Source organism: Acinonyx jubatus, chromosome D4 (assembly GCF_027475565.1).
Source record: "Acinonyx jubatus isolate Ajub_Pintada_27869175 chromosome D4, VMU_Ajub_asm_v1.0, whole genome shotgun sequence".
NCBI lineage: Eukaryota > Metazoa > Chordata > Mammalia > Carnivora > Felidae > Acinonyx > Acinonyx jubatus.
In genome coordinates this window covers 91,942,052-91,954,557 of record NC_069391.1, presented here as the reverse complement: position 1 = coordinate 91,954,557, position 12,506 = coordinate 91,942,052, and the positions used below count along the sequence as shown (strand labels likewise).

The 12,506-nt window shown below is 60.3% G+C and overlaps 1 protein-coding gene across 8 annotated transcripts in view; it reads left to right on the top strand.

Annotated features, from left to right (window-relative positions):
• Positions 1–12,506, top strand: part of WNK2 (WNK lysine deficient protein kinase 2) — a 132,185-nt gene that overhangs the window by 36,327 nt on the left and 83,352 nt on the right. For all 8 annotated transcript variants that reach the window (XM_053205408.1, XM_053205413.1, XM_053205410.1 and 5 more), the window contains exons 3-7: positions 252–424; positions 595–815; positions 4,481–4,638; positions 6,794–6,882; positions 9,171–9,390. In XM_053205408.1, coding sequence (XP_053061383.1) covers positions 252–424; positions 595–815; positions 4,481–4,638; positions 6,794–6,882; positions 9,171–9,390 — 861 coding nt within the window. The remainder of the gene's footprint in view (positions 1–251; positions 425–594; positions 816–4,480; positions 4,639–6,793; positions 6,883–9,170; positions 9,391–12,506) is intronic.

Sequence of the window (12,506 nt, the reverse complement as noted above, 5' to 3'; positions counted from 1 at the left end):
GTGTCTCTGGCTCCCGGAGATCCTTCTGCTGGGGTCTCAGTGCAGGCAGTGCCTCATCCAGGGCCACGAGGCTGCGGGATCAGGCGTCACGGATGTGGGAGGACCCAACAGAGGGACTGGGCCGAACCTTCTGTGGCCCTGGGCCCCTCCCTCTGGTGCACCCTGGGCACAGGGAGCCGTGAGGGTGCAGGCAGGTGCCGGCTGGGCCCCCTGGCTGGGCTGAAGGCCCTTCAGCCTGTGTGTTTCTCTAGGACCGGAAGCTCACCAAGCTGGAGAGGCAGCGGTTCAAAGAGGAGGCCGAGATGCTCAAGGGCCTGCAGCACCCCAACATCGTGCGCTTTTATGACTTCTGGGAGTCCAGTGCCAGGGGGAAGAGGTGCATCGTGCTGGTGACCGAGCTGATGACCTCGGGGACGCTGAAGACGTGAGCACGCCCCCACCTGCTGGCTGCATCTCAGGGTGGGCCTGGTCCGGGCGCAGGGGCCGCGGTGGCTCCTGTGTCCCGGGGCCTCTCTCAGCAGCGTCCCCGTCTGGGTGGTGGATACGTGGCCCCCTCCCGCGGGAGCCGCAGGTGAGCCGCGCCCCCGCCCGCAGGTACCTGAAGCGGTTCAAGGTGATGAAGCCCAAGGTCCTGCGCAGCTGGTGCCGGCAGATCCTGAAGGGGCTGCTGTTCCTGCACACCAGGACACCCCCCATCATCCACCGGGACCTCAAGTGTGACAACATCTTCATCACTGGGCCCACCGGCTCTGTGAAGATCGGCGACTTGGGCCTGGCCACTCTCAAGAGGGCGTCCTTTGCCAAGAGCGTGATCGGTAAGCCTATGTCCTGGGGCCCGGCCGTGGCCTGGACTGCGTGCGGGGGCGTCCCTGGCTGTATGGGTCGGGCGGAGAGGCCAGCTGGCGCCCAAGGGGCTGTGGATACGCAGCGGCAAGGAGGCCTCGATGACAGAGGGACTTGGGGCTTTGTGGCTGGTGAGGCTGGAGCAGGTGGGGAGGTGGTGGGTCACGCCAGGCCGTGAGGCCCACGAGAGGGAGTCTGGAGCAAGTGTGTGGGGGCACTGAGGCTGCGGGATTTGGTGTGGGTGCTGGTTTGCTAGCCTTTCTTTCCGTAGGTGGGGACACAGGACAGACGAGGGTGACCTCAGGGCTTTGCACCCTCATGGTTTTGGCGAACACTTGGGGACAGAACTTGGCCTATCTGTGGCAAATGAACCCTCCAGGAATCTGGAAACTTCTCTGGCAGGGCGAGTGGGTTTGGAGCATCACATCTGGAGCAGGGCAGCTGCATGGGGTGTCCTGCGGACAGGGGCCGCCAGCAGCTCTGGGGAGCTAAGTGATGGGGTGGGGGGGCCGACTAGGCCTCAGTTTCTCTTTCTGTGAAATGGGTGGGACAGGTGAGGGCCCGGCTGGGGGGTCCAGGGCTGTAGGGAGCATGCCTCTGAGCGGCTGGTGGTTTCTGGGCAGGTTTTAGAGATTTGGCGTCGGGGGTGAGGTGCCTGGTGAAGCCCCCTGGGCTTTCTCTGGCTGGCGGCTCTGTCCCTCTCAGAGGCGGGCTGTCAAGGTACCGGGTGGTGTGAGGGGGGATGTGAAAGCTGGGCGTTTCCAGCAGGCACATTGGGCCCCAAGCCCCGCACAGGGTGCCTGGTTCTGTGGGGTCCCTGGTCATCTCAGCTTTGGCTCAGCTGGGGCCCAGGAAGCTCCAGACTCCTGGGGAATGAGGGGTGATTAGCACATGTCCCCGGCCCCGAGCAGCCAGGCCCCTTCCTCGTCAGAGGACACAGCTGTTGGTGCCCAGGGCATCTTCAGGAACACTTGACTGTGGACCCGCTTCTGGTGCAGCTGTCAGAGGGGCTTGTGCAGGTGTTTGGGTTTGCACTTTAGGTGCAGCCCACTTTGGATGTCTCTCGGTGGCCTCCAAGGACCGGTCCACTTCCTTGGTGGGGGCCCTGTGGAGCGGGACCTGGGGGCTCTGTGTCAGCCAGTGGGAAGGGGGTGGATGGATTGGGTGAGAAGGTCCCTAGAGCCCAGGCAGTGTCCTTATTGTAAACATTATGGCCATGGCCTCTTGATGCTGTGTGTACACACAGCTGTGGGTCACGTGTCCCTTGTGGGCTTTGTCTCCGAGAGCCACCCGGATCTGATGCCATTACCACTCTCGTGCTGTGTTTATGTTGGCCGGGTCCTGAGCTGGTGCTGCCTGCAGGCATTCGTGGCCATGGTGGCCAGGACGCAGGGAATGTGGGGCCGTGGGGGCCAAGGAGGTGCACAGGGCACATGTGTGTGCGTGGGGGGGGGGGGGGCACACATATTATTTTCACCACGCAGGTTTGAATGGCTGCAGTGAGAGGAAAGAGAAGATAGTCTGTGTCTGTGGCCCAAGCACGTGTGCAAGTGGGCAACCCCAACCTGGCTCTGCACTGCCCCCTCCCCTGCACCCACACCTCCCAGGCCCACCCTGAAAGGCAAGGTCTGGGGCCTTGGGGGGTTTCTTTTGGAGCTGCATTCCTGGTTGCGGGGGCCTCAGGAGAGACCGGGCCACCGCGGGGCTCGTGTGGGGCCTTGGGGTGGCTATGCTCCCAGCTTCCTGCCGGAGTCCTGGACTGCCTTCCCTCTTCCCTGGTACACATGCACGGCCAAGTGCAAACATTTCCTCCAGTCAGTCATGTGCCTCAAAACCCCAAAAAGAAGAAAGTATTCCTAGTAAAAGTTCCCTCTGACTTCTCTGTCCACTCTGTTCCCATTATTTCTGATCTGGAACCTCTGAGAATTCTTCACATGTGTTCTTATACACGTAGACCTGCAGATAGTTCCTGCTTTTGCCGTTTCTTACCCAAAAGGTTAACTTTTTCGTTGAACGTATGTAAATCGAAATTTGCATTAACGAGAAAAAGTTAAACTTTTGGGTAACCTATCTGTCTGTATCCCAGAGATGGCCACGAAGACAATTGATGACCCCATGTGTGCTTTTTACATAGTAGTTTGTGCTGTTCTGCGGCTGCTTTTTTTTTTTTTTAAATTTTTTTTTTTCAACGTTTATTTATTTTTGGGACAGAGAGAGACAGAGCATGAACGGGGGAGGGGCAGAGAGAGAGGGAGACACAGAATCGGAAACAGGCTCCAGGCTCTGAGCCATCAGCCCAGAGCCCGACGTGGGGCTCGAACTCATGGACCGCGAGATCGTGACCTGGCTGAAGTCGGACGCTTTAGCCGACTGCGCCACCCAGGCGCCCCTGCGGCTGCTTTTTAAAGAAACTAGAACATTTTGAAAATGTCGAGGTAAAGGCAGTTGAAGAGGTGTGGAAGCCTCACCGAGGTTGATGTTCAGTGCTCCCCTTTGCTTTGTGTTCGGCTGGGTACTCAGTTGGGCCTATTTTACAAGATGAGTTTGTGATTTGTAACTTTTTTTAAAAGTTTATTTATTTTGAGAGAGATGGAGCGGGGGAGGGGGAGAGAGAGAATCCCAAGCAGGCTCCACACTCTCAGCACCGAGCCCAACGTGGGGCTCAATCTCACGAACCTCAAGATCATGACCTGAGCCGATTACCAAGAGTTGGACGCTTAACTGACTGAGCCACACAGGTGCCCCAAGGATTTTGTGATTTTAAAATTTTTCTGAAATTGTATTTTAGAGACACAGAGAGCATGAGTGGGGGAGGGGCGGAGGGAGAGGTAGAGAGGATCTCAAGCAGGCTGCGGGCTCAGTGTGGAGCCCGACTCAGGGCTCGACTCCCATGACCCTGGGATCATGGCCTGAGCTGAAATCAAGAGTCGGATGCTCAACCGACTGAGCCACCAGGTGCCCCAGGATTTTGTGATTTTTAAAGAAGTTTGTTATAGAAAAATAACAAAACCCAGACCAGTGTAACCAAAGGACGTCAGCCAGACCCCACTGCCCTGACGTGTCCTCTTGGTCTTTGCTTGTTGGTTTGTGGAGAGGAGGTCGTGTGTGCATAGCTGCATAACTGAATATTTTGTTTATTTCACTCAGTCTGTTGAAACGTTCAGGGTGACAAGTGTCATTTTAAAGCCTCCTGTGTTTGGGACGCACGTGCCTTTCCCACCCGAGCCCCCACGGGCGCGTGGCTGACACCGTCAGCGTAGACGCTCCCCGTCTGAGCTTTCTGACACTTTGCCGTGTAGTGTGCCTGTGTTTGCAGTTCAGGTAGCAATGCGGGGACCCCGAGTTTCTGTAGGCCCTGGGTTATCCGGCCCGCGGCCAGGAGCGGTGTGCTCCTCAGCGAGTGACCTCTGCAGGGTTTCAGGCACAGACGGGGCCCCGGGAAGTGGTGGGCTCCAGTGCCGTGGGCTCATGTGCTCCGGAACCAGGGGGGTTCTGGGGGAATTGCGGGGAACCATCTGCAGAGCACTCCTGGCTGAATCTCAGGTTCCAGGGCTAGTGGCACAGTGTGCGGATGGGGGGTTTGGGGGGCCTTGGGCCCACTAGCTGCTGACCCTGGTTCTGTTGCTCCTGGACGCAGGCACCCCAGAGTTCATGGCACCCGAGATGTACGAGGAGCATTACGACGAGTCCGTGGACGTCTATGCCTTCGGGATGTGCATGCTGGAGATGGCCACCTCAGAGTACCCCTACTCCGAGTGCCAGAATGCAGCCCAGATCTACCGGAAGGTCACCTGTGTGAGTCCGCGGGCCATCGTGGTGGGCCTGCTTTGTGAGACCCTCTCTGTACCCTGTGAGGAGGGGAAGGACACTGTCATAGAGAGGAAACTGAGGCTGTCTAGCTTGGCGGGGTGGCCGTGCAGACCTCTGAGCTGGCGGTGGAGACACATGGGCCTCATGTGTGACTGGAGGCTGTAGCACCTTCGGGGCTTCTTCAGGAAGCACCTGCCCCCAGAGCCTTGTCTGGGCCGCCATCCCCTGGGCCTGTTGGCTTTCTTGGTGTCTGGTCTGTGCCCACGCGGTTGTCAGCTGTGATCTGGTGGCTTCGGCTGTGTGGACGGATCACCCTGTCCTTCCTTGATGGCCGTCATGCCCTGTGAGGTCGTGGCTTTTCTGGGCACCAGGCCCCATGACCCCCGAGTCCTGGCTGCCTTGCCCTGCCTGGTACACCCCTCGCTTCTGCAGACAGGCGAGGAGTGTGGTCCCCAGCACCCCAGGGCACCTGTCCTCTACCCGCCCTCCACTCTGAGCTCCTGACAGGTCACGGCTCATTTCTCTCCTTCAGTCTTAATTCTGAGTTATCGGTCACTTGTTTTGAGCCCCTACTGTGTGCTGCTGAGGGTGTTGGGGGTGGGTACGCACCCAGGATCTGGCTGGATTGGCAGAGACGCATAGGTGGGCGTGCAGTGCCCTGGCGGTGCTGGCAGGAGCAGGCAGGCTTGTGCTCGTGGGCAGTGGTCCTCCATGGGGCAGGGGACACCCCAGGGGGTTAGGGCCTCATTGCCAAGCTTGCAGGGGTGCGCGGGGAGCGGTCCACCAACCCTGGCTTCTGGTTGCGCACGTGGACGCTGCTGTGGTCTGTCTGCTGGGCTGGGGGAGACAGGACTGATTCCTGCTGGTGTGCTCCACGGCCACCCTGGTCCCTCGCAGGCCAGGGACACAGGCCAGAGCTCCTGTCGCTGTTCCAGCATCCAGCATCTGCCCCCGACCCCAGGTCTCTCAGGCATGCCGTGTCCCTGCTGCCAGCTGCCCGAGCCCATACGTCTGAGCCTGGGGACACGAGCCCTTTCAAAATGGCAGCCGTTCTGGCACGTTCTTCACCTGCTTTGGGGGCCTCAGCCCTGCAGAGGTGGATGACAGCTTACACATGTGTTTACCTGTAGTTGTGTTTCTCAGCCCACCTGCCTCCCATAGGGACCTTGGCCCTTCCTCCTGTTGTAATTAGACTCTTCTTTCTGTTGGCCTCAGTGGGACAGCATGGGGTCCTCACCTCCACCAGGAAGTTCTCGGCCGTGCCAGAGCCCCGTGTCCCACTCTGTTGCTGCACAGACCCTCCTGCATGTTGGGCACACACAATTCCCATGGGTTATGGGCCTGGGGCCTGAGGGTCAGGGGTTTGTTGGGCACAGCAGGGCCCCACCTGGTGGCGGGAGCCGCCAGGGGTCCTGCACTCTTGGGTCCACCTCTGGGCTGGAGGCCACCCCTCCCCACCGTCCCGCCCCCTCTCTCCGTGGGAAAACATAGGCATCATGTTCTCTGTGTTTAAAAACAAAAAAGCCAAGATGAGGACTGGGGAGGCAGAGTCTCGTTGAGGAATGTGATGGGTGAGGCTCCTCAGTGTGTTTAAAAACCCTCCCCCAAGCCCCTGCCCCCAGCAGCTGCACATGAACCCTGCAGTCCATCCCCTGCTTCTCCTGGGTCCTCTGGCCTCAGGGTGTGCACTTTGGGGTCCTGTGCCCCCATGCCATGGCCATCGCTGGCACCCGCTGGGCCCTTGGTGCAGAACCGCACGGCACCGACACTAAACCCTGAGCCACCAGGCCTGGGGAAGTCAGCCCTGATTGTGGCCACGGTCGGGCAGATGTCTGGTGCCCTTAGCCAGCAGCAGTGACCACACAGTGCCCTCAGTACCCTCCAGGGAGGGTGTGGTGTGGAAGGTGGCCCCTCTGCCCGGCCGCCTCATCCACACTGGGGGGCGGGTGCTCCCATCAGGCGGGGGCTGGGTTGGGCTCTTTCTCAGACTCTGCTGCTCCTGACAGCACATCGTCGGGGACTCGGGATGAGCTGAGCCCCCAGCAAGCTGGTGCGCCTCCTGCCTCCTCCCCTTCGGGGTTAGTGCCAGCTGAGCAGGAGGCAGGTCCTGTCGGTGACTCCACTCATCTTGTCTTAACAGGGCATCAAGCCTGCCAGCTTTGAGAAAGTGCATGATCCTGAAATCAAGGAGATCATCGGGGAATGCATCTGCAAAAACAAGGAGGAAAGGTGAGTCCCGGGAGGCTCTGGGTCTGCGTGCTCTTCCTGCGGAAATCACCCCAGCTGGCCCTCACGCACGGGTGGTAGGCAGGCAGGCTGGCTGCTTCAGGCCACGGCGTCCCTGGGCCAGCGAGGCCTCCGGGCAGGCAGGGGGACAGCCTTGGCCCCTCCTCGGCTGCCTGGAGCTTGCTCCCCGGCTTTGGGGGCCATCCTGGAGCCTCCCTCCCTTGCTAGCTGCTTCTCACCCACCTAGCCTGAGCAGGGCCCCCCCTCTGCCGTGCCCTCAGCCTCCCTTCCAACCACTTGCAGACTGCGAGTTCCGTGCACCCGAGTTTCAGCCCAAAGCCCTGAGCTGCCCCCGAACCAGCCCCCGCCTCTTCAGCTGGTCAGCCAGGGCCTCCTCCCCTCTCTTTCCCTCCTCCCCTCCCTCTTCCCCCTTGCCTCTCTCCCTCCTCCTACCTATATTCTCCTCCCCTCCCTCCTCCCCTCTCCCTCCTCCCCCCTCTTCCCCTTCCTCTTCCCCCTTCTCTCCCTCCTCTCCTCTCTCCCTCCTCCCCTCTTCCTCCTCCTCTTCCTCTTCCCCTCCCTCTTCCCCCTTGCCTCTCTCCCTCCTCCTACCTACATTCTCCTCCCCTCCCTCCTCCCCTCCTCCTCCCCTCTCTCCTCCTCTTCCCCTTCCTCTTCCCCCTTTCTCTTCCCCCTTTCTTCTCTCCCTCCTCTCCTCTCCCCCCTCCCCTCTCCATCCTCCCCTCTCCCTCTTCCCCTCTCCCTCCTCCCCTCTCCCTCCTCCCCTCCCTCTTCCCCTTCCTCTTCCCCCTTTCTTCTCTCCCTCCTCTCCTCTCTCCCTCCTCCCCTTCCTCTTCCCCCTTTCCTCTCCCTCCTCCCTCCTCTCCCCTCCTTCTTCCCCTTTTCTTCCCTCCCTCTTCTTCCCTCCCCTCCCCCCCTTCTCCTCCCCTCCCTCCTCCCCCTTTCCTCTCTTCCTCCTCCTACCTATATCCTCTTCCCTTCCCTCTTCCCCTTCTTCTTCCCCCTTTTCTCCCCCCTTTTCTCCCTCCCTCCTCCCCTTTCTTTACTCCTCCTTTTCCCTTTCCTCCTCCCCATTCTCCTCCCCTCCTTCTTCCCCCTTTTCTCCATCCCTCCTTTTCCTTCCTGTCTTCCCCTTTCTCCTCCCCTCCCTTCTCTCCCTTTCCTCTCCCCTCCCTTCTCTCCCTTTCCTCTCTCCCTCCTCCTACCTTCATCTTCCTCCCCTCCCTCCTCCCCTTCCTCTTCCCCCTTTCCTCCTTCCCTCCTTTTCCTCCCCTCCTCCAATCTTCAATTACCCCTGCCCATCCCCCCATCCCTCCCCCTCCTCCCCCCCACACTCTTCCTTGCCCCCTTGTGTGCCCTCCCCACCCCTGTGCACATAGCACATGGCCACCCTGTCACTGTCCTCACCCTTGATATCTGCTGCCATCGTCTCAGGCGTCCTTTTCTGATCCTTGGGCTTTCTCTCCTGCTCCCTGCAGGTTATCACATTTTATTTTTTAAGAAAAACAGTAAAAAGTTGTGAAATGTAAGTCATATTAGAGAGGTATAGAAACAACCACTTAGAAGCAAAGAATTCTCAGAGCAGACCCTGCAAGACCACCTTCCAGACCGGGACTGGCAGGGGCCCTGACCTCTGCTCCCCTTTTCCTGTGTGTTGACCGTGCATGGGGTGTGGGCTCCGCCTGTCCATTGGATGAGATGCCCTCTGCAGTAATCAGGGAGGGGCCATTGAAACAGACAGGACCCTGGGAAGAAGGGAACTCAGTGTTCAGGGATGGGGAGAGGTTGCCATGACGTTGCCCAGCAGCTGACCCACCCCCATCCTGAGGAACTCTGGAAGGCCCCTGAGCACTCCCTGCTTCTGGGAGCCTGGACTGCCCCCCCTCCAACAGGTTCAGCCTCACCTGGAGCCACGAGTCTCCGTGGCACCTGGGGGCTCACCAGCGCTTCCACAGGCCTATCTGCGCAGTGCAGAGCCCGGTCTAGAAACTGTTCACTTCTGAGTCTCTCTTGATAGGGGTGTTCACTTTTCATAACGAGAGAAAAAAGAAGCTGTGAATACTCTGCAGTGAGCTGCGTTCAGGTGTAATCTTCTCTGCTTCCCTGGGAATAAACTATTGCGTGCTGCCCTTGAGGACAGAGCCTGCCCATTGGATAGTATAGTCGGAGAACCTTCTGGAAGGAGCGGGGTGGGTCAGGGCCCTGGCGCTTTGTCTCGTGCCTTGCCAGCAGGCCTGCCCTCACCTTGCCCGTCGACCGCCTCTCCTCAGGTACGAGATCAAGGACCTGCTGAGCCACGCCTTCTTCGCAGAGGACACGGGAGTGAGGGTGGAGCTGGCAGAGGAGGACCACGGCAGGAAGTCTACCATCGCCCTGCGGCTCTGGGTTGAGGACCCCAAGAAACTGAAGGGCAAGCCCAAGGACAACGGGGCCATAGAGTTCACCTTTGACCTGGAGAAGGAGACGCCGGATGGCGTGGCGCAGGAGATGGTACCGTGACGCTCGCTTGCGGAGGGCGGGTGGTGGGTCCCGGTAGATGCGGGGTATTGCGCCAAAGCGTGTGGTTTCCAAAGATCAGGGCGAGGTCAGAGCAGGGGTGCGGCCCTATGGCGAGCGTGCAGCGGGGGACTGGGGGCTCCAAGGCAGCACGGCGAGGGGTCCAGTGGGGTCGTGAGGGGTCCCGTGGGGTGGTGGTGAGGGGTCCCGTGGAGCCGTGCAGGGAGGGACTGGGGGCTTGAGTGGATCGGGAAGGGCCTGGGTTTTGACCAGGGTTTTGCTGCTTTTGTGTGAATGTGGCTTTGGTTTGATTGTCCCTTTGTTGCTGAGGGCACTGTGTCCCGCTGCAATGCTGCAGAAGAGGTGTGTGTGAGAAAGGAGCTGCTGATTTTTGCTGTAGAAAGTGAGCTTGAGTGAAAATCCGCGTGCTCGCCGCAGGGGAGGCAGCGCTAGGCCGTGCCTCTCGTCGGCACAGAAGCGCACGCCCTCTTTTCCTGCATCTAGCACGCCTGGCAAAATCGTAGTGCCTCCCAGGGTACAGCTCGTGGGTTCTCTAGACTCCCTGGCCCTGGGTGGGTTTTAAGGAGGCGGAAGTGGACTGTGGCTCTGGAGGGTGGGCTGGGAGGCCACGTCATTCCTCGAGCCCCTGCTCGGAGGAGGAAACTGAGGCTGGCTGTGCCGTGTAAGATGTGGGCCACGGGCTGTGGCTCGGCTTTGTGCGCGTAGGGCGCCTGTGAACACAGCACGTGAGGAGTCCGTGGTCTTGTGGGTGCACTGGGGCAGTGGTAGCAGAACGGTTGCTGCACCGTGCCCTGGGTGGTGGCTGGTCCTCTGCTGCTTCCCACACGTACGGTGAGCATGACATCCTGCTGATGGCCCGGAGCCCAGGACGGGGCCACCCTCACCTCCCCAGCTGCCGGTCACATCCCTGGGCCCAGAAACGGGACAGCACTGCTGTGAGTAGATCGAACGGGGCTGTGTGGCTCACACGCCCGAGCGGATGTCGGATCGCTAGGTACCGACTTGCAGTTAGTGGGCACGTCAGTGCCCTGACTTCAGGACCCTTGTTCCTCCTTGACCTACAGTGCCGCGGTCCCTTCCCACCTTCCAAAGTTTAAAGCACAAGCATTGACGAGTTGGGTGATGTGCAGGCCGGTGGCCCAGGAGTTGAGGGTCCAGTGCCACATGTCCTGGGGGGCCACAGGGAGAGGGACCTGGCCAGGAGGTAGGCTGTGGTCAGGGGTGGCCCTGCTGGAGATGATGCGGGTCCCTGGGGCTGCCGTGAGGGGTGTGTCTGTCAGGGCCGGCCAGGTCGGGCCGGTGTGGGCACCTCCGGAGGCCTGGGGGCAGGCAGCTGTCTGCCTCCCTGTGAGCCTGGTGGCACCTGCTCCACACGCCCGGGGAGCCTCCCTGCCCAGGATGGATTCCGGCGGGAGCCCCGCGCAGGTCAAGGGCCACAGCAATGCACGAGGACGATGGACCGTGGCACAGATGGATTCCACGTGATGTCGTCTGCCACAGTTGGACCAGGCGCCTCCTCCAGCTCTTCAGTTGTAGGACGGGGTGGTGGCCACACTCGGCCTGAGGCCTTTTTGGGAACACCCACTCTCGTGAGCGACTTCTCCCTTCTCTGCCTCAACACAGAGATGCCCGGCCTCCTCTGTCTCCGGCCCATGCGAGCCCCTGGCCCTTGGCTGGACTTTCTGGGCAGCGTCCACGCGTTCCCGGTGGAGACCCTAGGGCCCCACGCTTTTTCTGAGGAGCATCCCACAAGCAGCAGGACATTCTCGCAGACTGCGCATTGCTGTGTTCAGTTAAAGATGATGGAATGATGCATGCCCACTCCACTCTGGGAGCAGGACGAGCTGGTGCCTCGGGAGCTGTCAGTGTCGAGCTGAAAGTGGCTGCGTTTCCAGGGCGGGGTCTGCCTGCGGCTTCGGCTCCTGGCCGGGACCTTCCCGAAGGCCCACCGTAAAACACCAGATCTGACGTCAGGAGCCCCAGTGGGGCAGCGTTTCAGGGCTCACCGCCCCCGGCTGCCCTGGGTGGCCACATACCAACAGCCGTAATTGAACACACCTACTTCTTTGCAATGCCAGCGCCCATATCACGGTCTAAAACCAGCCACCTCTAGCAGGTGGCTCACGGGGCATAGGGGACGAGATCGAGATCACCAGGGGTGAGAAGGGCCCGTCCCCCGGGCTGGCTTTGTCCTGGAAGTGATCCCTTGTGAGGACTGCCGGAGAAGGGGCTCGCAGCCTGGCCCAGGCTCCCCGTGTCTGTGCACCCCCTCTTCTGCCTTCACGGCCTTGGTGCAGTCGACATTTCATTGTGGTAAAGAATGGGGCTAAATTTTCCCTATCTGGGAAAAAATAGAAGAAACACCTGAGAGAGGATCGCCAGGGGGTGACCGTGAGGACAGAGATGGAAGGAAAACTGGGCCATGGGCAGAAAGCAGAAGCAGCAGGCAGGTGTGTCCGCGGGGCGCCTTCTTGTCCGTGGCCTCTGGCCAGGGCGGCCCTATGGTGGGCTGGCAGGTGAGTGGGCGGCACTGACCTCAGCCCCCGCCCCTCGCGAGAATCCTGGCCGAGTGCCACCACTCACCCTGCCGCCCGGGGCCCGGGTCTGGCGGGAGACTGGCTGCCGAGATGCCTGCGGGATTTTGACATGGTTTGCTCTGTCCAGCGGGGTTGTTTTCTGAAATGAGATTGTGAAGTTATCAGTCCCACACTTACAGAAAAGTTGCAAACGTACCAAAGAGAACCATTTGACATGATGTCCAGACCTGATGCCCCGTCACCCCAAATACGCCCGTGTCTCTTTTCCACCGTTCTACTTGGCCACCCCAGCCATCAGAACTGGGAGAGCCACTCAGGCTTGTTCAGGGTCCCCTGTTGTCTGTCTTTAGTTGTCTTGCCATGAAGGATACATCCGGTGACCACCTTGCGTGGCTCCCTCGTGGTCATGTCAGTGTGTCTGTGGGAGTGCTTGGCGTGGGGCTGTGTCCCCACCAGGGCCAGCCCACTGAGCATGCGCCCTTTGATCGCGTGTTTGAGGGGCATCTGCCAGTGGTCTCCTATCAAATGATGGGTGGGTGTACCTCGTGACTG